At 50.3% G+C, this 27,685-nt stretch overlaps 12 protein-coding genes and 1 non-coding gene across 13 annotated transcripts; 10 read left to right on the top strand and 3 right to left on the bottom strand.

Moving 5' to 3' along the window:
* Nucleotides 1–1,119: 1,119 nt before the first annotated feature.
* TbgDal_XI7660 (hypothetical protein) lies at nt 1,120–1,734 on the top strand (the record flags this gene model as incomplete). Its single annotated transcript, XM_011781609.1, has 1 exon — nt 1,120–1,734. The coding sequence occupies one exon, from the start codon at nt 1,120–1,122 to the stop codon at nt 1,732–1,734; it is 615 nt and encodes a 204-aa protein (XP_011779911.1).
* A 402-nt stretch (nt 1,735–2,136) lies between these two features.
* On the top strand, nt 2,137–2,478 carry TbgDal_XI7650 (hypothetical protein, unlikely; the record flags this gene model as incomplete). The annotated part of the gene is made up of 1 exon (XM_011781608.1): nt 2,137–2,478. One exon carries the CDS (start codon nt 2,137–2,139, stop codon nt 2,476–2,478), a length of 342 nt encoding a protein of 113 aa, XP_011779910.1.
* Nucleotides 2,479–4,574: 2,096 nt separating this feature from the next.
* On the bottom strand, nt 4,575–4,645 carry TbgDal_XItGly01. Its single transcript has one exon. It is a non-coding gene; the product is annotated as a tRNA-Gly (tRNA).
* A 1,623-nt stretch (nt 4,646–6,268) lies between these two features.
* TbgDal_XI7630 (hypothetical protein, conserved) lies at nt 6,269–9,442 on the top strand (the record flags this gene model as incomplete). The annotated part of the gene is made up of 1 exon (XM_011781607.1): nt 6,269–9,442. One exon carries the CDS (start codon nt 6,269–6,271, stop codon nt 9,440–9,442), a length of 3,174 nt encoding a protein of 1,057 aa, XP_011779909.1.
* A 245-nt stretch (nt 9,443–9,687) lies between these two features.
* On the top strand, nt 9,688–10,884 carry TbgDal_XI7620 (hypothetical protein, conserved; the record flags this gene model as incomplete). The annotated part of the gene is made up of 1 exon (XM_011781606.1): nt 9,688–10,884. One exon carries the CDS (start codon nt 9,688–9,690, stop codon nt 10,882–10,884), a length of 1,197 nt encoding a protein of 398 aa, XP_011779908.1.
* A 269-nt stretch (nt 10,885–11,153) lies between these two features.
* TbgDal_XI7610 (hypothetical protein, conserved) lies at nt 11,154–11,552 on the top strand (the record flags this gene model as incomplete). Its single annotated transcript, XM_011781605.1, has 1 exon — nt 11,154–11,552. The coding sequence occupies one exon, from the start codon at nt 11,154–11,156 to the stop codon at nt 11,550–11,552; it is 399 nt and encodes a 132-aa protein (XP_011779907.1).
* A 1,481-nt stretch (nt 11,553–13,033) lies between these two features.
* On the top strand, nt 13,034–14,257 carry TbgDal_XI7600 (protein kinase, putative; the record flags this gene model as incomplete). Its single annotated transcript, XM_011781604.1, has 1 exon — nt 13,034–14,257. One exon carries the CDS (start codon nt 13,034–13,036, stop codon nt 14,255–14,257), a length of 1,224 nt encoding a protein of 407 aa, XP_011779906.1.
* Nucleotides 14,258–15,333: 1,076 nt separating this feature from the next.
* TbgDal_XI7590 (amino acid permease/transporter, putative) lies at nt 15,334–16,857 on the top strand (the record flags this gene model as incomplete). The annotated part of the gene is made up of 1 exon (XM_011781603.1): nt 15,334–16,857. The coding sequence occupies one exon, from the start codon at nt 15,334–15,336 to the stop codon at nt 16,855–16,857; it is 1,524 nt and encodes a 507-aa protein (XP_011779905.1).
* A 1,175-nt stretch (nt 16,858–18,032) lies between these two features.
* TbgDal_XI7580 (hypothetical protein, conserved) lies at nt 18,033–19,847 on the top strand (the record flags this gene model as incomplete). Its single annotated transcript, XM_011781602.1, has 1 exon — nt 18,033–19,847. The coding sequence occupies one exon, from the start codon at nt 18,033–18,035 to the stop codon at nt 19,845–19,847; it is 1,815 nt and encodes a 604-aa protein (XP_011779904.1).
* Nucleotides 19,848–20,745: 898 nt separating this feature from the next.
* TbgDal_XI7570 (hypothetical protein, conserved) lies at nt 20,746–23,553 on the top strand (the record flags this gene model as incomplete). The annotated part of the gene is made up of 1 exon (XM_011781601.1): nt 20,746–23,553. One exon carries the CDS (start codon nt 20,746–20,748, stop codon nt 23,551–23,553), a length of 2,808 nt encoding a protein of 935 aa, XP_011779903.1.
* A 722-nt stretch (nt 23,554–24,275) lies between these two features.
* On the bottom strand, nt 24,276–24,593 carry TbgDal_XI7560 (hypothetical protein, unlikely; the record flags this gene model as incomplete). The annotated part of the gene is made up of 1 exon (XM_011781600.1): nt 24,276–24,593. The coding sequence occupies one exon, from the start codon at nt 24,591–24,593 to the stop codon at nt 24,276–24,278; it is 318 nt and encodes a 105-aa protein (XP_011779902.1).
* A 270-nt stretch (nt 24,594–24,863) lies between these two features.
* TbgDal_XI7550 (hypothetical protein, unlikely) lies at nt 24,864–25,208 on the bottom strand (the record flags this gene model as incomplete). The annotated part of the gene is made up of 1 exon (XM_011781599.1): nt 24,864–25,208. One exon carries the CDS (start codon nt 25,206–25,208, stop codon nt 24,864–24,866), a length of 345 nt encoding a protein of 114 aa, XP_011779901.1.
* Nucleotides 25,209–27,245: 2,037 nt separating this feature from the next.
* TbgDal_XI7540 (T. brucei spp.-specific protein) lies at nt 27,246–27,575 on the top strand (the record flags this gene model as incomplete). The annotated part of the gene is made up of 1 exon (XM_011781598.1): nt 27,246–27,575. One exon carries the CDS (start codon nt 27,246–27,248, stop codon nt 27,573–27,575), a length of 330 nt encoding a protein of 109 aa, XP_011779900.1.
* Nucleotides 27,576–27,685: the final 110 nt, after the last annotated feature.

Raw genomic sequence — 27,685 nt, 5'->3', positions numbered from 1 at the left:
GTGCTGCTAAAAATATCGCTTATGTTGACCATTCTTTCCGATGATCTATTTGCTATAGCTACTATTTTTTTTTTTTTAGACGCCGTACTTACGGTCTGAAGCAAGCGCGGGTAGTGAAACTGCTTGGTGCCGCTTCAGTACATCACCACCTATGATAGGCACACTGAGCAAATGAGAAAAGCGACGGAGATGTTAGCGCTGTGGAAACTGAGGAAGTGCTTAAACTTTATTTCCCCTAGCGCCAGCAGCTTAAGCAACATCTGTTTTGCGGAAACCTTTCATCACTGTTAACCGCACCGTTGGTACTAAAAATAACATTCTGCGCGGCTACGGACTTTGACGAAGGACAAGTTAGCCACTCCAGGCATAGGCAAAGAGGGGTTGTAAAGGTGAATTCCCCTAAGGAAGCCGCATGCAAGGAAAAGGTCATCCCTTGCTTTGTTTTTTTTTTTTTTACATCAATCCTTCATGTGGATTTTTTGTGGATGAGGGAAATATATATATATATATATATATGCACATATATCACCGCCAGCGGCTGATGCGTCGTGTGGGTCGTTGGTCAATCCACCAATGAGTTACAACTTTCCGGTCGAAACAGAGAGTTTAAACGTTCAGAAAAGCGACGGCTTGCTTACGCCACCTGCGGCCCCGCGGGTCATTAAAGAAATTGGGCGATGATCTGGTAAATGTTTCATTGGGGCAACAGGTTGTATGGTGGACAAAAGCTTTTACTTCTGCTGAAGAAAAAAAAAAAGATGCACCGGTTCCACAAGGAGTCACCAATACTTTTTGATTGGTCGAGGACGTGGAATGTGGACTCTCAAGGCGGAGCCGGCAACCACACCGAACGCACTCGATAGCAGAGGTGTAGCGACTGATCGTAAAGATCTCTAAGGCCTCAGCTGTGACGGGTTCGGGGAAACGGCAGTGGGAAATTTTTTATCCACACACTCAAGAGCTCTCAAACAAAACCGAGTGTGTCTTGAAATTATGGAATGGGTGCCGCATGGGTGGATGTTTGACCCTAAAACGTCCCAAAATTCTGTTCCGTCCCCAGTGACACGTTGAGGTCGACCCCCCCAAAAAAAAAAAAAAATAATAATAATAATAATAATAATGATAGTAATAATAATAACAAAAAGGCCCAAGAGGGTTGTTTGGTCGTTTGCGCGTTTCGTAGCCACTCACCCGGTGCAACTTGTCCAACAACGGCTGTTGCGTCGTGCGTTCGGCCGCGCCGCAATGATGAATTCCGACAAAACAAAGGTAATTTCATGGAGTAAGACGTGTGAGGCGTGGGGGATCGGAGCCATTCGTACAAATATTGTTGTGGCGCATCAACCTTTTGCGCTAGAAGCGAGTGGTCGAATTTTTCTCCGCCCACGAGGGGCTCCAATAGGGATGCCTAAAACGCGGGGTCAACTTTGTCGATTTTATCTCCCGCAGTTTGGGCGTGTGGGGTCACATCCCCCCTTCCAGCTGCATGGAATCCCCGGTAATTTGGGGCCTTTCCTTTTCATTATTTGTTTTGTTATTTATGTGGAAGTTGAGGGTGCAAAGATGCCTGGCCCCAAAGTATGCATATTCCGTTTTCTCAGGCAACTGAGCATGGTGCTCTCTAGACCACCGGGGGTGACGGCCAACTCCCTGCTCAGGGGTGTCCTCGACATTTCTTTTTTAAAATCTGTGTGTGTGCCAAAGGTGATGAAGCCGTTCGAAAGGAAATCATGACTAGTTTCGTAAGTTTTATTCGACCGTTTGCGTAGGGATTTCATCGCGACGAGAGACGGCGCTCACCGCAGGGCAGATCCCCGCAGCACCGCCGCATGTTAAAATGGCCTAGTTTTTGACTGCGTGTTGTTCGCCCCCATGTTGACCTCAGAATTGGGGAGGAACCGTCTCTTCCATTCCGTCAGGAAGGGAACCACTTTGTAGCGATTTAGTGCCGCGATGACGCAGTCACGTTACACTGTGCCAACCCATCGGGGATAATAAACACAGTAACCGCTTTCTCTCGTTCCTCCCCCCCCCCCCTCCCTCTGTTTATTAAAGCAGGTGGTCACGCTCTGACGTCTAATGCTGAGAGTCCACGTCTGAAGCTCGCTGGCCTTGTCTGAAGAGGGTAATCTCGACATGCTTGAAATTTCTCTATCCTTCAGTCTGCAGATCCTTACCTGCTGCGGTTGGAAAACGGAGGGGCATCACCCGTTTCTTTTTGGTTTGTTTGGATTCAATGAAAAAGAGATGATGCTCTTCTGCGCAGCAGCTGCGGTATCAGGTTTTGTTTCCAGCACAAGTTATAGATCACTGCTGCGAGTGCCCGTGTTGTTGCCAAGTTTCTACAATCCCTCCTTATGTTTGTTTTTTTTTTTCCAACCAGAAGCGATGCCGGTGGGGAATTCACCAAACACTAGTTTGAACTCTACCATGGTAAATGGTATGGACCTAAAACCTCCCCGCTGCTCCAAGCAATAACGCCCGTGATGCCATTCGTATCGTATTCTCTCGGTTTCCCTTCCATGTATCCCAGAGCTCAATCGCCCGCTGATTCTTTGATAACCTCAGACCATTAGTCACTACAATGGGCGTGCGCAACAACCTCACAACAAGCAGCGAGTTTACCAGGTTCCGGTCCCTTGATTTATTTTATGAATTCTGTTTCTAGCCCTTACCTCCTCCATTGTTCTGCGGCCACCTCCTTCAGCACTTGTTTTAGCTTTGCAAATTTTTGTTCCCTTTTTCCTGCAATTCGCACAATTTTCAGCATCTGCTTCCATATCCGGCATTTCTTTAATCCAGAAAGATGGCACCAACTCATTCCCTTCGCCAGTTGCTTTTATTGATTCCATGCGGATTGAGGAGGAAATTGCGTCGCCCATCCCATCCGTCATCCTACGGTAATATTAAAAACCGTGGATGCACTTCCTAGACGCATATTTGCCGCCGAGTTGCCCAATCGGTGCTATTCCATGCGAATAGTAGACGTCTATGACGGCACAAACGGACTCGATAGCTGTCCCTACGGATGCTTGCTTCGAGCTTTATTTAACGGCGGTTACTACTTCGGTTCGGTTTCGAACTCCAGACCGGCGCCTCACTTTTATATTTTTTCACGCTCGGCGCCGGGTATGGTTTACAGTGTGGCGACTTTCTTGTCGCCTACCCATTCGTTAGCGAGTCATGTTTCCCATTCCAAGCGCCGTTTCACAACGGAGTCAGCGGCGCAGTTTTGGGCTTTTGAATAGATATCATAGCCGACTGTCTTTGCATCCGCGCCCGTTGTCATCGGTCCTTGCGTGGAACATGGTAACCAGCGTTGGTTTCGCAACGGCAACTGGTTTTTGAAAATAGGCTTGGACGGGCGTGCCCTTCTACCCCCCCCCCCGGCCAAGCATTGATTTAGCAGATGTTCTTTTGCACCCTCCAATTTGTTGCGGGCTTTGAGGCACTTATCCTTTTTCTCTTTTTTTAAAAAAAAAGGGTGCGGACACGTCCCCTTCTTTTGAAGGCCTTTGGTTGTTCTGATATTTTTTGCTCTTGCTGCTAGCGTGTCTTTCCTTCTTCAGGACCAAATACGCTTCACAAAAAGTGCAAAAAACAGCCCCGGCATCGCAGCAGGTGCCTTGTCAGAGCTCGGTCTTTCTTCTGAAAGGGGCAAAAGGCATTCCATTGCTATCCACTGAGAATCGAACCTAAGCTCCGCCTGACTTTCGCCCTAAATAATAACAGCAGCGGACAGGCACCTGAAGAAGCAGGCCCATAAGCTCAGCATGGCTGAAAGGCAACCGCACTCTCTCCCGAGAGCCGATGCCATCGTTTCTTTCCACTTGCCTACTGGCTGTTGAGCACCTGCACGCTTCAAATGCAAATATTTAGGAAGCACCCCGGCGCTTGGCCTCACCCTTGAAAGAGCGCAAGAGCCAAGCACAATGACGAGGCTATAGGCGCCACCTTGGCGTTAATATGGTGTCTGTAGGAGCCTCCCCGCTATTCCATTTTCACGTAAGGGGGAAATGGTTGCAATGCCATCTCCATCGATAAAGACGGTGTTCGCGCCTACACAACCATGCCATTGGCTTTGCATTCTTCGGAATTCACTGCCTCCCCATTGGAACTCTCTTTTTCCACACCCTCCTGTGCCCAAGAAAGAGTATTCGTCGCGCGGAACGTGTGGCTCGGCGGAAGATGGCAATTGAAAATTTTAAACTGCCTGAAAAGCTGAATGCACTGGTGGTTGCTACAAGATAGAGATAGCGGCTTGCGAGTACGCTAAGGAACATGGCACCAAGCAGAGTGCCACAGGCAGAGTATGGGAACAATGCCGATATACCTTGAATGAGAAAACGATGGGCTGGAAAGGTCTGCGATAGACGCTGGTGGTGTGCTGTTTGGCGATTCCGCAAGCGAAATGTGCGGAAGGGGCCGTAATTGTGGAGTGGAGGAAGCGACTCTCATATGTTGGTTGTTTTTCCCGTTCATACGTTTGGGAAGATGGTGGCGACACCGTTCGCCATACATTTTCGAGGTGTGGATAGAAAAGCCGCACAATCCGGTTGAAGGCGCGAAAAAGATGCGCCGTCCGGGAATCGAACCCGGGTCAATACCTTGGGAGGGTACCATCATGCCACTAGACCAACGGCGCGGCAGGCGCGGCAGCGAAGATAATTCTCGTCATTACATTTGGAGGAAAGTGCTCAGTAGCGGATTTCGACCTCTGACGATATTTTCGGTATCTGCTGGCAAAACATCTTTCCCCTTTTCGAATGTCTCGGTGCCCGCGAGTTCCAACCTGTTTTTTTTTTTGCATCCGTTTTTGCTTCCAAAAAAAAAAAAAATCGAAAAAGATGGGCGAAAAAGGGGCCAGACAACAAAGTCCGTTAGGGAAGTATATCCCACTTTCCTTTATTCACCGTCCGTTTGACCCGCAGGATCTGCAGCGTGGCAAGTTGTCGATCCCTGAAGGAATACATTTTGAAGAAAGGGGGAAGATGTTGCTTCTTTTCCATCCTTGGTGCCGCTGCCTGAGTTCACTAACCTGCGATAGAAGGGGAAAGTCGAGCGCCAGCAGCTTGCTTCAGCACCAGGCTTGTGTTGAGGTGGAAGGGCGGTGGTTTCAACTCCCCGAAGCCCGTACAGCCGATTCTTTACTGAGATACTGACTCCAGAGACGGACCCCCTGTGCGCACTTCCAAAACGCGCGCAGTAACAAACAAAAATCTACGCATTCTTGGTGCGGCCGTTTCGGTGCTGAGTGAGCGTCCGAGTGGTGCAGCTCCGTGTGGCCAGCGTATTTGGGGTGATGGGTGTGTTCTGAGGGACCGCGTGCCCACCGATTGGCTGACCTGGAAGCGCGTTGCTGCTGCTTCATTGTGTGAGTTGGTGCGGTGGTTGACTCGCGCGGGGTGGGTATTCGTTGGCGGGGGAGTGTGTGTTACCGAGTGTTCAGGACAGCAGAGCGCGACGTTGTGATGTTTCGGACCGCTTGTGAGTCGGGGTACAGGTGGGTGGTCGTATATGTATGTGCTGGATTTCTACGCCCCGCACCCTTCGATCTCCCTTTAAGGTTTGCAGAAGCCGGGGATGCGTCTCTGGTTTTGCCAGTGTCGGGTTTTTACTGCGGCTACTTTATACCCTTCTCCCGGAGCGGCGGCGAAAGAAACTGCTCGTGTTATGGCTACGTTGCTTGTTTCGCTATTCAAGACTCTTGAGTTGGCTTGATCCACTTCAACGGTTGGGCTAGTGGTGGTCTTGTGCGCCTTGCGGCCGAGTAAATAAGCGAAGTTTTGTCGGTGTTTGTGGTGCCTCCTGATTTCCCTAAGTCACCCCACGGTGAGGTTATTCTAAGCCCATACTCTTTTTTTCTGTGTGGAAAACTCTGCCTACCTTGGGCAGTACACTAGCGCACGTAACCGGTTATGCGAGCTATTCCCTTGGTGTGTCGGAGCTGTGCTTGCTCCCTTGCCGCCGAAGAGTACACGCAGATCCTCATTATTTAAAGGACAGGTAGTTGCTGCCCTTGCGCTCGTGGACATTGACTGCTGCTTACATCTGGGTACAATTTCTCCTCCTTGTGATGAATATCCATTATATATTGGGAGCTTGTTCGTTTTCGTCGCCGCGTTATTTCAAAATTATGCAGTCCACTTTCTTTACCTTCATACTGTTAGTAAGGGGAAAACGATAACGGTGTCGGTTTTTTTTTTTTAAATCAAAGGTTAGATCGGAGTGGATAAGTTTAAAAGGGGAAAGTAAGTAAGCGGTAGCAATGTTGAACGCAAATGCCAGGTCCTTCGTCCCCCAAGCCGCTGGAGATCACGGAGCACCGCACAGGAGCAATTTTTACCGGTATCTTTTAATGTTACCAACCATCAGAAAATATGATGCTACGAAAGAATCCGAAGAAACAAGTGGATTATTTCAACTCTTAACGAAGAGGTTACTCTGTAGTTATTCCCACGGAGGCCCAGGCGATGATGCTTTACAAGTATTTACTACCACATTCTTCAGTAATGTAAAGAATGCTGGATATTGTTCTGGCACCGAGGCACCAACTGGAATTCTACTATCCCGCTCCATTTTGTCACTTACAGGCACTGTGTCCGACATATGTGCCATTAGCGCGGCACCTGGTTTTCTGGTTCGTGTTGAGGTTCCTAAGGAGTGCGGTGCTGAGGTTGCACCTCAGCTGAAAGCTGCTTGGGACGACTACTTCTGGACACTTCGAGAGGATCCTCGGGTTTTGGCGGTGGGTTACGTGGGATCTTTCTGTGGAACATCATCAAGTAGGCGATACGCTGGCACCCACCGCCACTACTTTTTTGTGTCGATAATCATCCCGCAACCGGAAGATGTTCACTTTTTCCAGACGGCTCTATTGGGAATTAACTTTCATCCCCTCCGTATTACAGAGGTAAATGCCGTAGCATCATTTGCTTGTAGCATGCAAGTTCCTCTCACCGTGGTTGTCTCGATAGGGGATGATGCAAGCAAGAAGTTGCTATCAGATGGCAAGCCTGATCGGTCATTTTTTGTTTCTTTGTATCCACGTGATGTTTCACGTACATTATCAAGTTTAAAAGAATACGAAACACATTTTTTGTCACTTCTGAAGGAACAAAATGACTGGCCGAAGCCAACTGTTGTTCATGTTAACATTAATATCGATTATTCTCACCACGTAGGGACGTTAGTTTGTCCAGTGTTTGATATGCTGGCATTCGTTGGGGATCTGTGTGATGATACGGCAGCCAGCGTTTCGGGTGTTTGTGTGAGCGATACAACGTTGCGAAAGGAATTTGGTGTGACGCTGTGCACGGAAGCAGACGGTTGGTTTTTGAATGCGACGCTAAACTATGTGCTGGCTGCGGGTCGGTCATTCGACATGTCGAGCACTTGCTTTGGTTATGTTCCCCAGCACTTCAGAAGGTCCATTACGTTTGCTCAATACGAATACGCTCACAAAATAGCGGAGAAGTGGCTTCCTGTTAATTGTGTCCCAGTCCCACTCAACAGAATGACGTTTGCTGCGGCAGCAGAAGAATTTTCCAAATACCCGTACTATGTACGGAGTAAGACCGTGGGAGCAAATGTACTACTGATTACAAATAGCGAGGGGGATGTTTTTTGTGTAGACGTTAAGACGGGAAGCATTTCTGCACTTCCAGATTACTTTCGGGGGCTGGGTGGAAGGGCGAAAAATAGCGTTTTTTCTGCTGTCGTTGCTTCTTCCTACCGAAGTTACCTGGATTATGTCATAATAGTGGAGGATATTCTATCTTTTGAAGAAGCTGACGTGCGAGAGCTACCCTTTCCAGAGCGGTGGTTTTACGTGGAAAAGTGTTTGCTTGACAATTACGCAAGCCGTCCACACACGAGCCCCAATCGGGTTGCCATTGTCCGGACAATATATACCGTTTCAACTCAGGCTGAGCGCTTACTTAGAAACCCACCGGCAGGACATCCAACATTGGGCTTAGTTTTTGTGCCTCACGTTACCAACTGCAAAGAGAAAGATACCTCGGTTTATAGCTGGATCCCTACATCCTCGACAACTGCGGTGTTTATTGTTGGTGACGTTGAAAATGTCCATCCAGAGAGTGGAGATGTAAAACGGGCGTGGCTTCTTGTGGCTGACAGCGGTAAGAATACCATGTCTTATAACAATGAATATGTTGACTATATATGGGACTCTGCCCCCGAGCTTAGGAGCGGCTCCGTCATCGAATGCGTCCTAAAGCGAAGTGACGATGGTTCTCATTGGTGGGAGTTGCTTCGGGGCCGTGGTCTGGATATGGGGTACCAGCCAGATACGTTCGACATCGTTGAGAGACTTGTTCATGTGCCTGGATTGACGCATAAGGAAATGCTGTGGCTACTTGACGCTGCCAAATACAGGTGTGGAAGGTGTCATAACGTAAGTGACGTAGGAAGAATGAACGTGAAGCACATGGCGTATTGGTGCAAAAAGTGCTGGAGCGAAACAGGCCATGGGGATTGTCTATACTGTGGTCGGTTCTGTGTTATGGGAAAGAATGACACCCTAAACCAACACTTCTATTGTGATAACTGTTGGGGCACATTTTCTGCTACTAACTTGAAAGCAGAAATTGGATATTTGGCCCCCCCACCGGAAAATGCATCGTTTGCAACCCATGTCTTAACCCGGTGCGCATCTTTACTCATAGATATAATAACTCCTAAGGTGGCCACGAATGACGTGCTTGAGATTTGCTGTGGGGGATACCTTTTAAGAAAATGGATAAGGAACAAAACGGCTCGGTACATTGGTTTCGATTTGAAGTCGAGTGTCGTGGATGCTGCGAGCGAGCTCATTTCTTCATTACGCCATGAAATGACAGAGATGTCATTTTATGACGTTATCTGTGCCGATGTGTTCTCTGCAAACTTTTGGAGTCACCACTTGACGAAGATCCACCCAAGACAATTTCATGTCATAACTGCGTTTGCCGGATTTCATCATGCATTCGGAACAGAGTACACCGCGATGCGGCTTATCGAAAGCGTGGCCAATGCCCTAATTCCCGGTGGGGTATTTATAGGTTGCTTCTTCGATGTTGAGCCATTATTTGCTAAAGGCAGTTTTGGTAACGGTGTTTTTGCGATTGAGTGGGCCGCAGATTTCTTACCAAGGGTGGGAAATCACTTTCTGCTTTCGGTGCGGAAGGGTCATTTCAAAAAAGTCAACGTCGTTCCGGTTGATTTTCTCGTTGCTGTAGGGCGGGAGTGTGGACTTGTTGTTGTTCCCGAGGCTTGCTCAACATTCCAAGGGATTTTGGATAATGACCGTGGCTTCAATAAAACAATTTCGTCCGGCGAGAAAGACTACCTGCTTGCAATGAGGGCGATTGCATTTCGCAAAGAGGGTAACGCACAAGCGGGTGTAGTTCCGACACAAAACAATGACCTTAACAGGGATTAATAATTCTAATTAGCGTTATTTTTTTTTTTACATGCATCTGTGTGTTTTAACATCTAAAGGTTTCGCTAAAGTTTTGTAGATTTTTCCCCTTTCGTTTTAGCACATTAACTTTCGTTACGTAAGCGCATGAGTGCAAACTCGTGGTGGCTTTTCCTTAGGGGATCGCAAAAACCCACTCTAACGGACATCTTCCGCACTGAATTATTGTATATGAAAATGTGTACGTCTCTCTGTGTTTTGAGCCAATGTCCCCCTTTTATTTTGAATGTCTCTCCCACCTCACCAGAAATTATACAATGGCAAAGCGCTCGAAGTCGAGTAAGGAGCGGAGAGCCAGGCGGAAGGAGAGAAAGCTGTTAGAAGCTCGGATAAAATCTTCTCACGAAAAGTGCGACGAAGGCCTCTCATTGCTGGAACCGACAGGTAGGAACGCACAACCGAATTATGTAAAGGCAATGGTAGCTTTGGAGGCAGCGATAGAGATATACGAGGAAAACACAGTTGCTTATTTCCTACTCGGGGAGTGCCTTCGTGGTCAAGAGGAATATGAAAAAGCAATCGAGCGTTATTCCCAGTGCCTGGAGAAAGATCCACTAAATATTAGAGCTATGGAGGCACGTGCAGCAAGCTACGTGGCTTCATCAAATTGGTCTTCCGCCTTCGTAGATTACAGTTCAATTATCAATGTAGAGCCTGACAATGACCACGCATATAATCACAGAGGCTTATGTATCTTGAGCACACGTGTACCTGGTCTTCGTCTCCTTTCTTCGGAGTTCAATCAGTGCGTTAATGACTTTAAAACGGCGATACGATTGAACGAAGCCAATTACTACGCGTGGGCTAACCTAGGAAGGGCATATGAAGAGCAAGGCCTATTAAAGGAGGCATTGCAAGCTTACTCATCCGCTCTGAGGGTGAAGGAGGAGTACCACTATGCTCAGCTGCGTCGGGCATGTCTTGCACTGCGTATTGTTGAGTCTAGTTGGAAGTATGACGATGAGGAAAGTTCCCAGCCTGCTGCCACAAAACGTTGTGACGGCGCCTCTGTTGTTCTGCCAGCTCTGAAATCTTTGGATGATGTGAAGTCGGAGGTGCTTGGTGAACTAGCAGCAGTGGACCAACGGGCATACGAAGAGGAACTCCTTAAGGCTGCTATTGTGGATTTTCAGAGTTTGATGGCGGAGGGCACCGACAAGCTCAAATACGACCCATGGCTGCCCCTGAATTTGGGAAGCTGTTTTCTTCTGCAGAAAGACATAAACAGAGCTGAAGAAGAGTTCAGGTTAACTTCAGAAATCATTAACGCCAGGCCGCAACTTGTTGCGTGTGGTGAAGCAGAACCAATTCAGTGCGCAGAGTCCCTGCAGGCCGTACTGAATCTCAGAGTGGAGGTATTGAAAGCTATTAGGGGCCGACGCTTCCTTGCAGATAGGCATTAACAGGTGCTGCAGAGGGATTTCTTGTTGCACGAAAATGCCTATGGAGAGCTTTGTAACAGCTTGCGGGGGTCGTACCATGTATAGGATCACAGAGACTAAGCGCTATGTTTTTTCGCTTGTGCGGCGGCCACGTGTGGCTAACCTTGTGGCTCTTCGAACTTTGCACAATTCCTAAGTTAATGCCATTGTTTATCTTGTTAACGTTTTCTTATACATGCACTAGGTTTCCCGCTTAGTTAGGCTACAACACTTCGTGCTGTAGATTAACCATGGTCAGTCGTTCGGGGTTGAGATTTAGCGGATTTGATGTGAAGGCACTATATCCTCATGGCGTTCCAAAGCGAACGTTTCCCTATCGGGAGGCACCCAAACAGATTTCTACTGCACCCACTGCCGGTGGGTTTTACCTGACTAAGCATGCCCTTGGATGGCCTTTTCAAATTCCTTTTGAGTGGCTTTTCTACCGAGCACCAATTTTTACCTTTGTGGCGTGTGTCGTGTATGATCTCTTCTTTGGGATTCCCCTTCCGTTGATGAAGGAGGTACCTCCTGGCACCCCAAAGCATTTCTTCTACAACAACTCGGGTGGAACACCACATCATTTTTGGCAGCATCAGGAAGGATGGAAGGTACCAAACATGTCTGGCGCGCGGCGATGGGTTGACTGATCGCGAAGGGGTACCGAGATAAGGATATGCTTAATGTGGTGGGGTTAGGGTTAGGGAAATATTTCCGCTGGGAAAAGAATAAATTTTCTCCCAGGAAGGGGCTGTCGTGAGGGTCCCCTCTCCTACGCTAGTTTCCGCAAAGTAGTGTGCTGGTTGCGTGGTTTTAAAAAAGAAAAAAAGCATTTCTTCTCACTTCCCCATTCCCCCTTGCTTCTGTTTTATAGGAAATTACGGAGTGTTACAAATATCGTTATTCTTGTGGTAATCAGTACCGAGTACAAAACAACTTTCCCTGTGGTTGCGCGTGTGCCACATAATCAGATCGCTCGCAGCCCCTGTGGGGTTTCACATTCACCGTTGGCACTTTGTTTGCGATGTTCACTGTCTAATCTCTCACCTGCACCTGTCAAACAAAGCCTGTACTTTTTGATTTTCCTTGACTCATACGTTGAGGCGAGGGAGCCGACCAGCAATCATTACCACCGATTCTCGTGGTTTCTAGCTACTGGAGCGGAGGGACATGAAGGGTTGGGAGTCAGTTATCAGGCACCTCCTTCCGTGTACATCGAACTTAACTGTTTTAGGTCGAGCTTTTTGCGATATTTCCCACAGCATTACGGGTGCGACATAGCGCCGTCTCCCGGACGGTACACGATGGAGGTCGTCCCTGAGTGCGTTAACACAATATGTCCGCGTAAGTGTGTTGTGCGAAGCGGTGGTGCGATGATTTGTATAGGCTTGGATGTGATAGTTTCGACCGCTGTCTAGCTGCCTGTGCTTTCGTCGTGAAGGATAATTTGTTGTTGAGTATTAGGGTGCTGCGCACAACCCCAGCTCTTTCTCTGTGCCGAGGGTAACATCTCGTCAACGGTGAGGGGGAGCTATACGTTTATAACGGTGATGTGTGGTGCGAATCCGTCCCACTTATGCGACAGTATTGCTTAGGATGTGACCTAACCGGTCGACGCAGGTCATTTGGCTCGAACGCTGAAAAATCACGGGCCGCAGCCCCAACTGACTGTACAGGGCGGTAAACACTCTCTTTGTCCTACACTGGCGTCCGTATCAACGCTGTAGTTTCCAGATACCCACTTCGGGCGTGCCCATCGGGATGCAGTGCGACATGGCTGGCTGTTGAGTGCAGGCCGCTCTTCATTGGAAAGGCGGGCCCGAAACAGATGGCTTTCTATTCGCAGAGGCAAGCGACCATATGTCGTAACGTTCGGTTGCGCTGAAGAAGATGGTGGGCCAGCTGACTGGCCTGTATTGTAATGTGGATTTTTTTTTCAGTCCAGTTTCCACCTTTATTCTCAAACGAACGAGCTGAGGGCACACACAAATGCTTCTGTGCTAAGGGGTTACAAATAAGTTAAGGCTGCACCGCAACCTCGAAGTCATATCGTCCGAATATAAGTATTGGAATGTGCATGTACGCTGCCTTTTCCTTTCTTCACGCGTAATCCTAGTGGAATGACTAAAAAATGGAACGAGACGATGGTGCGACGGGATTTGTTGAACTAGAGCGCCGGCTACAGGAGGTGAAAGCCCGGCTCCTAGAGCTTCCCCAAGCATGTGCCGAACCTCCCGAAGGGGTGTGTGAACTGCCGCAAGAACGAGTGGACGCGCACCCCACGGGAGCAGAGGAAGGCGCACAGGATGAGGAGGAGTCCCTCTTCCCGCTGTTCAAAGTGGAAGAAGTAAAGGTCACCACACCCTCCGAGACACCGGAAACATCCGTAGCGGCATTTGAGTTTAGGGATGAGTCACAGCTTGTTGTTGTGAAGCATCAGTTTAAGCTTCTGGGGAAGGGAGCAAATTCAGTTGTGTATCTCGGAACTATCTCCAGACCCACTGATGGCTGGAAGGAACACCATGTCGCTGTGAAGGCAACTCGGCTGCAACTGACCAGAGCTGAGGAGATTGATAGGTTGATAGCCATTGTGCGTTTGTGGCACAGTATCGCACACCCCGGATTTGTTCGATGCTATTACACCGGGCTTTTTCCAGCAAATGGCACGAAGGATGGAAGAATCGACATGTACGCCGCGTTGGAGCTCGCTTCCGGCGGGACCTTGGATGCCCTCCTGAAGCGCAGGGAGAGGCTGAATGACAGCGTTGTTCGGACAGTTCTCCTAGATGTTCTCCGTACGCTGCAATACATGCATGACGTTGTTGGCGCAGTACACAATGACGTTAAACCCCAGAATATACTCCTGTTTGGGGGCGCGGGCGCCGGGGAGGTGCGATACAAGTTGTCGGACGTGGATTGTATGTGCCCTTGCCTACGCTGTTTGGAAGGGAGTGGCTTGGAAGAATGGAAAACGGTCAAGAAAGAAGAGGTGGGCAGACGGGAAGGTATATATGGTACGGCACCTTACATGTCCCCTGAAAGTTGCCGGGGTATTCCCTTTCTATACACCAATGACATCTGGTCTGTGGGCGTGCTGACGTACCAGCTATCAACCGGGAGGTTGCCGTGGACTCCTCTGGAGTTGCAGATCCCGTCAATGATATTGCACGGCTATCGGCAATCCTCGTCCAACTCTTTCGGTCCCGTCTTGGACGAATTTGACCAGGGCTCTGGGCAGAGCTATTCTGACAAACTGAAGGATTTTGTTACCTTGTGTCTTCTGAAGAATTCTACTGAAAGACCGACGGCTGCTGAATTACTTCAACATCCCTTTCTATCAGGAGCGAATGCTTAGGGATCAGCGGTCGTGTTTTTCTGAAATCGCGTGTGATCACAAGGTGTGTCTGCTGTCAGCGTGCTAAACCGACGTGTTTGGCCGATGGTTTCCGCAGGTGCAAAGCGCACTGTATGCGAACAAAAGTTGTGGGAACGCTTCTGTGTATGTGAACGCCCGAAGAATCTGAGGGTGCGCTCATTCTGGGGTCACTTTTTGTGCTTCAAACGAGCTATTGCACATTTTTCTACATGGGTGGAACGTGGTGCTCTCGGCCGTCCAGCTTCCCCTTCACAAATGGAAAATAATGGGGTATTGTCAGCTGCCACGTGGAGTTTAACTGCTGGCAGCCGGTGTGGTTGCAACTCCCGCCCCTCTGCTTGCTGTCCTTGCTAGAATCGAGAGGGTGGAACTTTGTATTTGATTTCTCTTCACTGAGGCGTGGTTGAGCAAAGGCAAAAGGCCGTGACGTGGATCAAATGACTCCTGTTCCCTCTTGTTTCTCACTCACCTCTTCCCCAAACACACACACACACACACACACACACACACACACACACACACACACACACACACACACACACACACACACACACCGGCAGCGTTTCACTGCAGAAGCAGAGGGTGCGCACCACTGAGCCCGCAGGAAAGTGTACGATCTAATGGAATGAGAAGTTCTGTGATGTGCACTGGCATCTCTTCCAATGCGACGTCGTTACAGCGGGACTAGACGGTACACATAACCGCCGATTTGCCATGCAAAATAGTTCGGAAGCACTTTCACGTGGGACACATGTCGGCACACGGCGCTGTTTAACGTGTTTGTGTTTGTGTGTATTTGTGCGTGTGTGTGTCTGCGTTCCCGGGTCAGTGGGAACACTGTCCGGAGGGGCGATACTTCGGTACCTAAGTTATCTGTTGATTGTCACCCGATATCAAAAGCACAAAGCAACTAGTTTGTGGTTATCTCTGAAAAGTTTGCTTGCTGTAGGTGCTCCATTGTTCGTATCATGCTCTTTTCCCCCGTAGAAGAAAGGTCCTGAACACAACTGAAACCAAGGGTTAAGGTTTGATTTCGTCCAAGAGTAAGAGGGTAAATGGCTGGGGATGGATTCGTGGACGAACATCAATACTTCGAACACCCTCGTTACCACATCTTTCGTCAACGACAAGAAACTGCCTCTCCAATTGAGTCCTCGGCCGATGTCGAAGGACAGACAAATGACGGAGAGCAACAATTCATCCTGGATAAAGGGGCTCCAAAGAGGAGTCTTTCAGTACCAATGCTCATGGGGTTGATGTACGCGTATACTACTTCTGGGGCTTACGCTATTGAAGAAACTGTCCTCGGGGGAGGGCCACTGCTTGGTATCATTTCTATTGTTCTGGTTCCCCTACTCATGGCAGCGCCAACGACTATCGTCGTTGCGGAATTGGCAACAGCCATACCGTCGAACGCTGCCTTCTTAATGTGGTACAACGTTTCATTCCATCGTGTTGTTTACTTCGCGATGGTATTACTGACTTTCCTGCTTATTTTCATCGACAATGCACTTTATACCGTGCTCATATCTGAGTACGTGTGCACTGCAGTCCCTTGTTCTGACACGATCAGTAAACTGCTTCGGTTGGGCATGGTGCTGGTGACGTACACGTTGAACATGGTGGGAGTTCAGGCTGTTGGAAAATTGAGTATTGCACTCTCTATTGTGACGGTCGCACCGTTTTTGACGTTATTTTCGATGCATATGATCAAGAGAAATTTTTACCTCAACTGGCCGGCGATAAGCTACATTCCCCCATCTATTGATTGGGCGACATTCATAACAACTACCTCGTGGAACCTTTGTGGGCTGGAGCAAGCCGCCACGGTTATTGAACAGACCAAGGCACCTCGACGAACCTTCATCCGCGCGCTTGCGCCTCTTCTGGGACTTGCCTACCTTACGTACATTCCCCCGATACTCACTGGAGCAAGCATACGAGAAGGTCTACCTGATTTGTCACAGTGGGTAACAGGTTTCTGGTCGGACGTCGCCTTCAGTGTGGGAGGTGTGCCACTAAGGGTATTTATGGTTGTTGCTAGCGCGCTGTCTGCACATGCCTTACTGCTCTCTTCTTTCTGCACAACAACACAAATCATCGCAGGTGTTGCCTACACGGAAGCATTTCCCGGGCCGATTAATCGGGCCTTGTATAAACGGAACAAGCGTTTCGGCACTTATCATTGGACCCTAACCCTAAATGCAGTATTAAGCGCATTGTTCGGCGTCTTCCTCGAATTTGGACCGCTCGTGAAGGTTGATCAAGTGCTCTACGGGTTGAGGGTGCTTATGATCTTTATTGCCTTCCTGGTCATACGCCACCGCCATCCGCATCTCAAGCGGCCGTTCAGAGCTCCTTTTGAGGGGAAGCTACTGTACTTGCTTATTATTCCAATGATACTTTTCGCTGGACTCATCGTCCTGGGTATGGTGGAAAGTACGCAGTCGGTTATCGTAAACCTCTCAGTACTTGGGGTTGTAATGGTCATTTCGCTTGTCTATTGCCAACTGGTGCGGAAAGAGGACTTCTACGGGAGAATAGTAACAGGCACTCTGAGCGAGGATGAAAAACAGTAGTGTCAGGCATATCGAGGATCTCATACCATTGTTAAATACGGAGGGGGGCCTACACATAGGAAGAGAATAACCACTGAGACGCACGGCTGTGTTGACCGACCGTTAAGCTTCCTTTCCTGAGTCGAATGCCCTGAAGGCACACGTCTCCGCGGCGAAAAAAACAGACAAACAACCGGCGCAACTGGGACTAAGCAACGCCGGAGCGCACTATTTCCAACTTACTACTGAGTGGAAGGACTTCAGAGTGAATCAAGGAAGGCTTTGAGCTCGCCTTCAGTACATATGACTGTGTGATGGGAGGCTGGTGGAGGGAGGAGGGGGAACGGTGTTTTTGTTTTACCACGGCAAGCCTGCGCTCATTTACCTCAACGACACCAACAAAGGCAACCGTGACACACACGTAGATAATAGGGACCTATCGAAGAAAGGGGAGATGGTAGTAAACGTGCACACAAACGTGTCCACAAAACATTTGAGCCGTATGCTGTAGTGGATGGATTCTGTCGTGCGTTATTGTGGCACGAACAAACACGGGCACGAAAACGGGTGCCTAACCCAAGGGTGGTGGGAGCCACCTGAGTCGGGCTCGTCATTACAATAGTTACCGTTCCTGCTATCATTCTTATTTTTTTTTCTTTTATTAGCTTTTAATTTTAGTGTCTCCCACCTTTCTGATTACTACTAAATTTAACATTTCTCCCTATCGACCTGATCCATTCTTAAAGGAACAAGGATCGAAAGGCGAAGCAGACGCACGAGTGCGAATTAGAAAAAAAGAAAAGGGAAAAACGTCAATCAACTACTCCATCTTTTACTTTTTTATTTTTACCATTCTATCACTCTGACAGCATGTGAGCGCTTCGCTCACCGCCTACCGAGGAGGTAGCTGACTATTTTTTTGGGTGGCTTGTACCGCGATTTAGTCCAAGCATACGGTGAGTAGTATATGTTCGTATTTTTTTTAAATATTTCTGTTCAGGTGAAAAGCCCTTTGACAGATCACTTAGTAACACTTGCTTTCCATGGTGGCTATCCCGCTCGGATATACCCTGTTCTCTTTTCATTTTTTTTTATATTTCCACTTCACCATCACTATGGGGTGATATTGCTTTTTTTTTTTTTACTGGCTATCAACACCCAAAACTACCCGTAGCGCTGAGGTTTCTGACACCCATATGACACAAAAAAATGTGCTGTGTCACTCATGTGCCCTTCGGATGTCGATCATGCATCAGGTACCTCCACCGCAGCCCCCAGTACAGACGCGCTCTGACCACTGTGGGAACGGTAGGCTCCTCGACGAAACGTATCACCCACGCTTTTCAATTGTTTACGAAACGGCGGAGAGTGCTCTGCGGTACTTTCGAAAGGCAGAAGATAACGGAGAGAGCACTACGGCGGCCGATGAGAGGAATAGTCTCTGCTGTGCGTGCTTGGGACTTTACCAGTTTTTGGATGCCGTCCACGCCCCAGTTGTGGCCGCGACAATTCGCACAAGTAGGTTCATCGACTCGAGCCGCCTTTCCGTGAATGTGAGTGTTCACCGGAGCGTATCATTTTTGTGGTTGGCAGTGGCTGCAATCTTTCACGGTGTAAGTGGAAGGGAGAATGAGAAACCAAATCCCACAGCGTTGGTGCCAGAAGAGCACGCCAACTTCAAGGATTTCTACATGAGTGACCTGCGGGCGCGGGTTCTGCAGTACCTTGTGCGTGAGCACTCTGAGTTATCCAAAGTGAAGACGCTTGTTGGGTATAAGGCCTACATGCAGGAGATCACTCGTCGTGCCGGAAGTGACGGCGGTGTAACTGAGCCCCAGGTACAACAGGCGTTTGTATACAGCCCCGATAACGAGGGCCTCGTTGCGGACATAGCCGCTGAGCATCACCAACTAAAGAACCTTACCAACGGGACTGCGGTACCACTGCAGTACTGTAGCAACCGGAGCGAAGGGGTGCTGACGTACAGTGTTATATATGACTACGTGTTTCCTTACTTGAATGCTACTGGATGTTGGACCGGAGATGCTGCTGATGTGGGACGGAGTGGCAATTTTTTGATCTGTGAACCAGCAACACTGGCTTGTTCCCTGCAGCACTCCAATATCATGTTGATCGGAAACTACCGCAAAACGAGGCGGGATCTCTCACAGTCCCCTTGGTTTGTTAATGGAAAACGTGTTGGCTCGTACTCTCTACAGGAAGCGATTGCCGATCCGGTGTTGCCCTTCTTTTTCCCCGAAGGTGTAACGTCCCTACCGTGGGAAGGGCCAATGAAAGATGCCGCATGCCAAAGCGTGAAGCGTCCCCGGCGTGAGGTGTTGGAAGCTGACCAACAACATCCCGGAGTGGAAAAGCTGAATCCGCACCGCACGGCATCCGAACGCGTCTTCGGCTACGGACGGTACAAGTTTCATAGCGCTGGGCGGGAAGATGTGGATGTACGTATGCTCGGAAGTGGGCGGCCCTTCGTTCTCGAAGTCATATCGCCCAGCAGGGAACGCGCGTCACCGGAGGATTTGGCATCTCTGGAAGCTGTGGTTAATACCAGCGAGGAGGGAAGCGTGGAAATATCAGAATTACGCATAACAGATGCTGGTATACTTCTCCGCATGGCTCATCACTCGCAGAGCAAGGTGAAGAGGTACCGTTGTGTTGTGTGGTGCAGCAGATCAATACCTGAGCCGGAGAAAGATAGACATTTTCAGGCAACGAACGCTGTGTGTGACCTAGTTGTCGAACAACGCACCCCCGTGCGTGTACTACATAGGCGATCGTTGCAGTCACGTAACCGAGTTATTCACCATATTCAATTGGTGCCGTTAAATGCTCACTGGTTCCTGATGGACTTAGAGACTCAGGCTGGCACCTATGTGAAGGAGTTTGTTCATGGGGATATGGGAAGGACCGTTCCACATTTAGGTCAGCTGCTGAACGGTAGAACAGACATCATCCAACTGGACGTGCTGGGCATGACGGCAGATGGTCTGTAGGGCAGAATTGGGTGGGTTCTGCATTTCTTTAATGGTGGGGAATTGTAATATGCTTGTGGATAAGGGGATCCAGTTGGGAAACAACCTAAAATCTCTCAAAGCGATGACGTTCTCTATATCTACTGCGGTACCGGACTTCATCACTGCCCCCATTCCCTGCTGAACATCATTCAATTTAACCATCACCTGCAGGTTATCGCAGTGTGTAAACTCTCCGCCGTCGGTCCCCACGAGAGTGTGGGTGTGTTTGCAATTTCCGAAGCGATTAAAGATTGCCTACCTCGTGTAGCAAGCCTACCGAACGTTTTTTATTTGGGGGAGGGAGGTGCTGGGGCGTGAAGTGGAGGGCGTCGCCTTCAGTTTCACGTTGCGACCGGATCCTACTGGCACATTATTCCCCTTTTTGTGGTGCGTTTCTTAACACTGTGCCTCCTCTTCCCCTCAAGATGCTACCGCGCCATCGGTTTCCGGGTGTCCTGGTGGCACCGCAGCTGTACTTTTTCCGATGTAACCCTCAGTGTAGCTGGTGTGTGAGGGGGGGGGGTGACCGTTTGTACGAAGTAAGACTAATGTTTCTGCGTGCGCTCATTGCTACTTTTAACCCCTGTTCTATCCTCGTGCAAACAAATCAAACCAAAGGAATCAAACACTGGAGTTCTTGTTTCTATTTCGTTTCCTCCTTGGCAGGTGAACTCTGTTTGTTGAAGGGTAGGCTGGCGTGGACGCCTCCACAGGACGGATAAGTAACACCAGGGGAAGATCATATTAATAGTTTTAAGGCTGTCGACCACGCACACATTTGTATTTTGTGCGTATCCCTTCGGCTGAGGGAAAGCACCCTGTGTCATTTGTTTGATCGATCTGCTCCCCGCCGTGTAACGTCCTTTCCTCCTCGATTATGCTGCGGTACGTTAAAAGAATTGTACCAGCGCACCCAAGGTCAGTACTAGCGGTTACCTTTTCGTTGCGCGCGATGTCCACCAAGGCACAGAAGGCGGGCAACAGCGAAACACACTTGTACCGCATTATTTCACAGCGGCTAAACATACCCCAAGGCTCTGCATGTTATGTTGTGGAGCAGACTAAGAAAGGTTCAACTGTGCCCTTTCTTGCGCGGTATCGGCGTGACGAAACAGGTTACCTCGACGAGACAACAATCCGGCAGCTGCTTGATATGGCGGAGGAGCTACGGGAAGTGCAACGACGCCGCGAATTCATGTTAAAAAGTTTGGAGAAACGTAACCTCCTTACGAGGGAACTTCAAGAGACCTTTGAGAAGCTAGTTCATTTGAACCAGCTAGAGGATGCGTGGGAGCCGTTTAAAGAAAAGAAGACGGGTCTGGCACATAGGGGGCGTGAGGCGGGACTGGAACCTCTCGCGAAAAAATTGTTGTATACGACGGATCCCATCGACGATGTGCAGCAGCGTCTCCGCTGCGTGGACGACGGTGAAAAGTTGCTAAGGGCAATTGTGGTGGAGGAGGTGCAGCGTTGCGATGAGGTACGGCAGATCATGCTAACGGAGTGCAGGCGGAGCGGCACCATTAGTTGTGCACTTGCTGGGGAGCCTGGGGGAAAGTCAGCGAATTCCGATTCTTTTGAAAAGAATAAGAAGCATTTTGAGTGGTATGGTGGCAAGGTGTGGCCGGTGCAACGGATTAGTGCACACCATTTCCTGGCACTGCAACGTGGCGAAAGTGAGGGTGTGTTGAAAGTTAAAATGGCCGAAAGCAATAGGGACAAGGATGTTTTCTTTGCGTGGGCTCGTCGGAAATTTTATGGAGCGCGGAGACCTACTTCTTCAGTAGCTGGGGAGCTTCTGCAGAAGTGCCTTGAGGAGGCATGCAAACAAGTGGTGCGGCGAACGCACGCGACGGTCCGGCGCGATCTCAAAAAGAGTGCAATAAAAGAGTCTCTGGCTGTCTTTGCACACAACCTTCGCCATATCCTCCTCCAGCGCCCAATGCGGGATGCGAGAATACTTGCGATGGACCCGGGCTTCAAAATGGGTGTTAAATGTGTTGCACTAGACGAAAACGGCGGTGTTATTGCGTGCTTTTGCTGCACCTTGTCGAAGAAGGATGAGATGAAAGAATATATCGGTGGGTCGGTCGGGAAAATGAATCTTAACAAAATTGTTATCGGAAACGGGACTGCCTCGGGGGACGTGGCCGATGTTGTCGCCGCCACCATCAAGGAGAAGAACCTGAGCGTCGAGTATGCTATTGTCAGTGAAGCAGGCGCCAGTGTTTACTCTGTTTCCGATGTCGCGAAGGAAGAGTTTCCTACCCTCGACCCAATGTACCGCGGAGCGGTGAGCATTGGCAGGCGTGTCATCGATCCGTTGAGTGAGCTGGTAAAGGTTCCGGTTCGATCAATGGGCATTGGTATGTACCAACATGACATCAGTGAGGTCGAACTGACGCGCTCATTGAATCGAGTGGTGGAGTCGTGCGTAGCATCAGTTGGTGTTAACGCAATGGTTGCAAACCGCTACGTGATGGAAAAAATACCGGGTGTGACAAAGCGCATGGTAGACCAAATTGTTCTCGCGCGTCACGCCAAAAAGCTCATGAGTCGGGAAGACCTTCGTCGCGTTCCAGGGATGACTGAAACTGTTTACAAGCAAATTGCAGGTTTCTTTCGGTTTCCTAATTCCACCAACCCACTGGACGGCTCTAACATTCACCCCGAGTCCTATCCCGTTGTGCAGAGGCTGATCGAGTTGTTCAAGGGACAACAGCGGATCGACATTGGGCGTAAACTTCTTGACATGAAGGAAAATGAATTGAAGGAACTGACGGAGCGCCTGGGATGTGGTAAGGCAACGCTTGAACTGTTGGCCCATGAACTGGCAACACCGGCCTTAGATCCCCGCTCCGAACTGCCTTTTGCCGGCCATTTCCGTCGCGCCCCAAGAGCGGCAGACATTAAATGTGGGGACAAACTTGCGGGGGTAGTGCGTTGTGTCACAACGTTCGGTGCCTTTGTGGATGTTGGTCTTCACGACGATGTGCTCGTACATGACGTCGACATTGATGCGGTTTGTGCGGGAAGCTTTTTAGATGACATAGTGGTGCAGGGCGTTGACCGACTTGGCAGAATTCAGGTTAAGTGCGGCGGTCAAACAAACTCAAGAGGTGTTGCAGGTGCTCGGGGTCACGCGCAAGGACTTGCCATTGAATCGGAAGAAATTGTGTCGTTGGGAGCGGCAAAACCAGAGGACGGGCAGATGCTGAGCAGCTGCCTCGCGGAAGTTCGGAAAGAACGGCGACAACTGTTCGCGTCTGATCCTTCGTCTGCGGATAAGCGGCCTGCACCCAATAACGAACCCCCAGTGCACGCGGGAGAAACTGCTGAGGGTCGAAAGAGAAAACGAGAAGGGGGCAGCGAAGAAGACGGGGCCGTACCGACGAAGAGGGCGAAGGTGTCAAAGGAAAGGCCCGCCGCCTCAACAGCGCGGCGCAGCAAGAGCAAGGAAAAGGGGAAGACGCCACGAGCGGCGAAGAAAGCGGCTGTCGGGTCCCGACAGCCGCCAGGGGCCGAAGAAGAGGTACGTAGAGTTGCGGCCGCTTCCGTGGGCGGCGCAACCCCTGTCACTTCTTTCCAAACGCCAACTGAACGGAGGAAAAGGAAAGTCGAGATGAAACCAGCATCACAACCCAGTGATCAAACTGGCGATGCTCAAAGTGTATTTGTGTTCTGAGCACAAAATAGGTGTGAACCCCGCGTTTTCCGTCACATCCTCCCCTCTTTGTGGGCAACTTGAAGCACCTTTGGAACTACGTGGGCAATGGAGGCCCCAGTTCGCCTGCGGTTGTTCCCTGCACGTCATATTTGACAACATAATAGCCTCAGTGGTGTAGCGAGGGACGTGTGAGCCCGCTGCGGCGAACGCTCTCATCACGGTGCTTTGGTCATGTTTGTGTTGTTGTGACTGTCGGCTCCGTCTGTTTTTCGCGTCCATCTCCCTTAAACGAAGCAATTTTTTTTTTTGGATCCATAAGTTTGTGGGAGCAAAACCTATGGACCAAAGTTCGTCTAAGTAACAGCAATCCCCTTCTTCGTATTGTTTCATAAATGTTTCGATAGGGACGGTGGAACGTGAAGCGGGGGGTTTGTTTTACCCTCTTGCCTCCTGCTTCACACTACGCCGTGAGGTCAGGAAGACTGAAACATTGAAGTTGTCTCTTGGAAGGCGTCGCACGGAACGCGGATCATTGTTATAAATGCCACCCCCGCACAGGGCGAGGGTTGTAAAATGAGTGTTGCTTGTCACTGACGCTTAAATGCTTGCTTTCTTCTCTACTTTTGCTTCCCGGTTGAAAGACGCGTAGTAGTGAAGGCGGATCAAGTGGCACACTCTTTCCGTAAGGGGTGCAAGTGCTTCACATTTTTAGCCAAGTTAAGCAAGTTGGGCACAACTTTTTACGTATGTTCCCCGGCTGGACCGTTAACCACGGGGAAGACGTGGGAACAACGCTGAAAGAAAGGTACAGGGTTTTGTTGTTTTTCGGATAAACAGGATAGGGCGCTTCCCCGCGTTCTCCGGAACCACTGCAGACCCTGGGGAATTTTGTGGAGAGAACGAAGGCGCCTTGCGGCGCAGTAAGAGGAAACGTTTTTAGGTTTACCGGGTCTCTGCGTCCGGCGCGGTTGGTGCTCAGTGATATCCACGTGGAGGGGCCAAGTGGAAGTCTTTAATCCCAACGTGCGCAATCGACGCCGCACTCCGCCGCATTCCATAGAGCATTTGACCGGGTTTTGTCCGCTGTCGCAGAAGAATGCTATCAAACAACTTCATCCAAACTGTGTGAATTTTGACATCGTCAGTTTCGCACATGTGTGCCTATTCCCAACGAACCCTTCACCCACAATGTGGTGTAACCTAAGTGTTCCACGCCAGCTGGGCGACGCTTCCGTCGCCCCTGGGTAAAAATGATTTACTCATTCTCCACGACGGTTGTGCAAGGAACTTCCTCCTCCCGAGCCCGTGCCGTTAACCGAGTCAACGTACTACAACCCCTCTATTCCACTGGTTTTTGTGTGAAGGTCCTTTCCCGCGATTCCGTCAGTGCGCTGATGCCTGCCTAGCGCTGCTCTCGCAGCTGACTCGCTCCTCCAAAAGCGTAAAACAGCAACTTTAACCAACAACAGCAGGCAACCTGCACGGGGCGCCATTGCTGCTTCCCTCTTCCACACCACCCTTTCGACTACAGTGCGGGTTGAATTCCTTAGATGGTTATCCTCATTGCACTTTGTTCCGTTTATCAACCCCAGTTTCCGCAGAGCGTTTCCGGTGGTTTGCCAGCGGCCGGTCGCTCGAAGTGCCATCCGCGTGATGAAAACCTTCTGTACCATCGCTTCGTACTCGCTTTCACGCGCATCAAAAGCCGTTCCGCCTGTGCTGCCGTACCCCCGTGTGAATCACGGGTCGTCTTTCAAAGCCCTTTGTCGGCACCCGCTGTGCGGCGCCACCGACAGGTCCCTTAAGACACAACGAATTGTGTGCTTAAAGTTGGGACGTCCGCCTCGGTGGGACCTTCCGTTTTCAATGTTTCGGTGGGGGCACTCGGCTGCCAGGACCCAGCTTCTCCCTGTTGGTTCCCGTCGCTACGGCAACTGCAGGAAAGGTCGTAGGGAATCGTTCGCATAGGAAATGTTTGGACCAAGGTTTTTGTTGCAGCATTCTCGGGTTGCGGTCGCTCCTCGTCCAGCTGGGTTCCATCGAGCAAGGGGCGTCGGCGGTACTGCCCACATTCCCAAATCACACCTCTGTAGATCCCAGTCGTGCGCTTATGTTGCCGCGTCCACTCGTAGATGGGTGACAGCCCGGAAACAACGCCTCCAGACCCGCTCGTAATTCGCACCGGGCTCCGTGAGTTTTTTTTTCGTGGTCAGACTCTCTCCCCCGTAACGTCGCCAACCCACCCCCAAAAATGTCAATCGATGTCTCCACGGTGAGTGGGGCCGCATGCAAGGTTGAAGGAACCTTTCCAGTTAAGACGCAGTGCTCAAGCGCGAGGGGCAAGGCCCGTGGCGTGCGAAAAGGGTTACTTTCCGCAACACGCTTTCGGGAAGGCACCCCCTCTCGGAGTGCACGTCCAGCGGGGCGGGACTAACCCAAAAACCTAAGCAAATGCTTGGAAACCTCAGAGCATTACAACACCAGCGCTCCTACAACGAAGGGGCCGCAACTTGTCGGTGAACTCCGGCGTTGAACCCGATTTCTTTCAGCCTCTTAAAGGATGGGGTGGGGGATGGGGCGCAAGGAGACAAACAAATTGCCATCCGCGCCCGTAGCGGTACCGCGGTAGTCGCTCCGTTGGTCTGGTGTTTCCACGAAGGGCGCCGCCAATCGAGGCCTGAGAACACAGCCCCTCGAAAAATGTGTCTAAGGTGAAGAAATATCGGACGAGCGGCCGATATCATGGGGGCCGGATAGAATTGGTGGGAAAAGGTATCCTTTCTCGTTTTCGTTCTTAGCACCTCACTGAAGCGCGACGGCGAGCAACCACCGGCGCAGTTTAAATATTGCAGCGGAATGCGGCTGCACACCCCGGAATCTGCGGTGGAGTGTTCTATTTAATTTGAAATGTCTTGGGCTGGCGACTCCCCATCGAAGGTTAGGTCCCACAAGACCGCGCCACCCGTGGCCGCAGTGGGTGTGGGGGCGCCCCTCCTGTAAATGGGGCTGTTTCCTGGCAATCTCACCCTGGTGGGACGAAACATTTGCCAACCTCCTTTGGGGTGATAGGCCTTGTGGTGTTAATGGCTGCTTGGTTTTGAAATGCACGCTCGGGAGCCCTAACCCTTTCGAATGTGTAGACCGTTTATTTCTCGGGGCCATTTGATGGTAGGTGCTCCCGCTCCATGTCGCAGTTCGCTCAGTTTCCCCTCGGCCCGGAGCTCACTTAGACAGCATGCAGTCTGTCACCGCGGGGTAGCATCGGCGGAGGCTTTGTCTTTCGGTGGTTTCGGGCTTCCGCTATTTGTTTATGCTTTGACCTCGCGCCTGGTTGGCGGGGGTTGTTACCGCAGCGTTTCCCCAACGCTCTGGCCAATGCCGACGCGGTCGTTGTCAGGCGGGTGCGCGCATGCGGGACGGTCCCTTCCTGCATTGCGGCGCTGCATGGCGTCACCCGGTTCTTCACCTCTTTCTGTACCAGCATCGACGTGGGGGCGGCGGTGCATTCCCCCTTTCCCGAGTAGCGCCCCTCTTGTTGGCCCCCAAACACGGTGGTCTCGCTCTGGGTTTAGCGGCCAGTGGGCAGTTATGCTTTCCAGGGGCGCGGATGACTACAAGCTTCCCCACCCTTCCACAGTTTACTGTTTTTCCTGGTCGACCCCATGTTCTTTGGCGCGCACGTCACCACGTGATTAAAAAAGGAGCAGGGGATGGTTAAGCCTGCCGTGTTTTCTCCGGTGGGAGGCGGAAATCCGGAACCCGTGGATGGGGTTGGGGCCGGCTTCCGTGGACCGGAAACTGTCATGCCACTGCTGACGGCCGGCGCCGGGCGCGTTCGGGAGCGTCGCTTTCAGCGGCAACTCGGCTTCTGGTTCGTTGCGTTGGCGGTTGCCGTGCCTTGGTGGGTGTTGCGGTCTCGCGCTGGGAACCGGCAAAGCACAGGTGATGATGTTCGGGACTTGTTCGCGTCTACGTGTGCGACTACAGGAGGTGTGGGGTATATTTTGTACGCGGGCGGTAGCTCTGTACTCATTATCTGAGGACCGCGCGTGTTCTCTTCAGCGGTCATGGAAGGCGATACGCTTATGTTGTTTGCTGATGCGAACTTCCTAACAAACTGGCCGCAATTCTCTATGAGGAGAAAAAACAT

The sequence above is a fragment of the Trypanosoma brucei genome, chromosome 11 (assembly GCF_000210295.1).
Source record: "Trypanosoma brucei gambiense DAL972 chromosome 11, complete sequence".
In the NCBI taxonomy this organism is placed as follows: domain Eukaryota; phylum Euglenozoa; class Kinetoplastea; order Trypanosomatida; family Trypanosomatidae; genus Trypanosoma; species Trypanosoma brucei.
The sequence above is the reverse complement of the archived record's forward strand: the minus strand, read 5'-3'. Positions and strand labels throughout refer to the sequence as shown.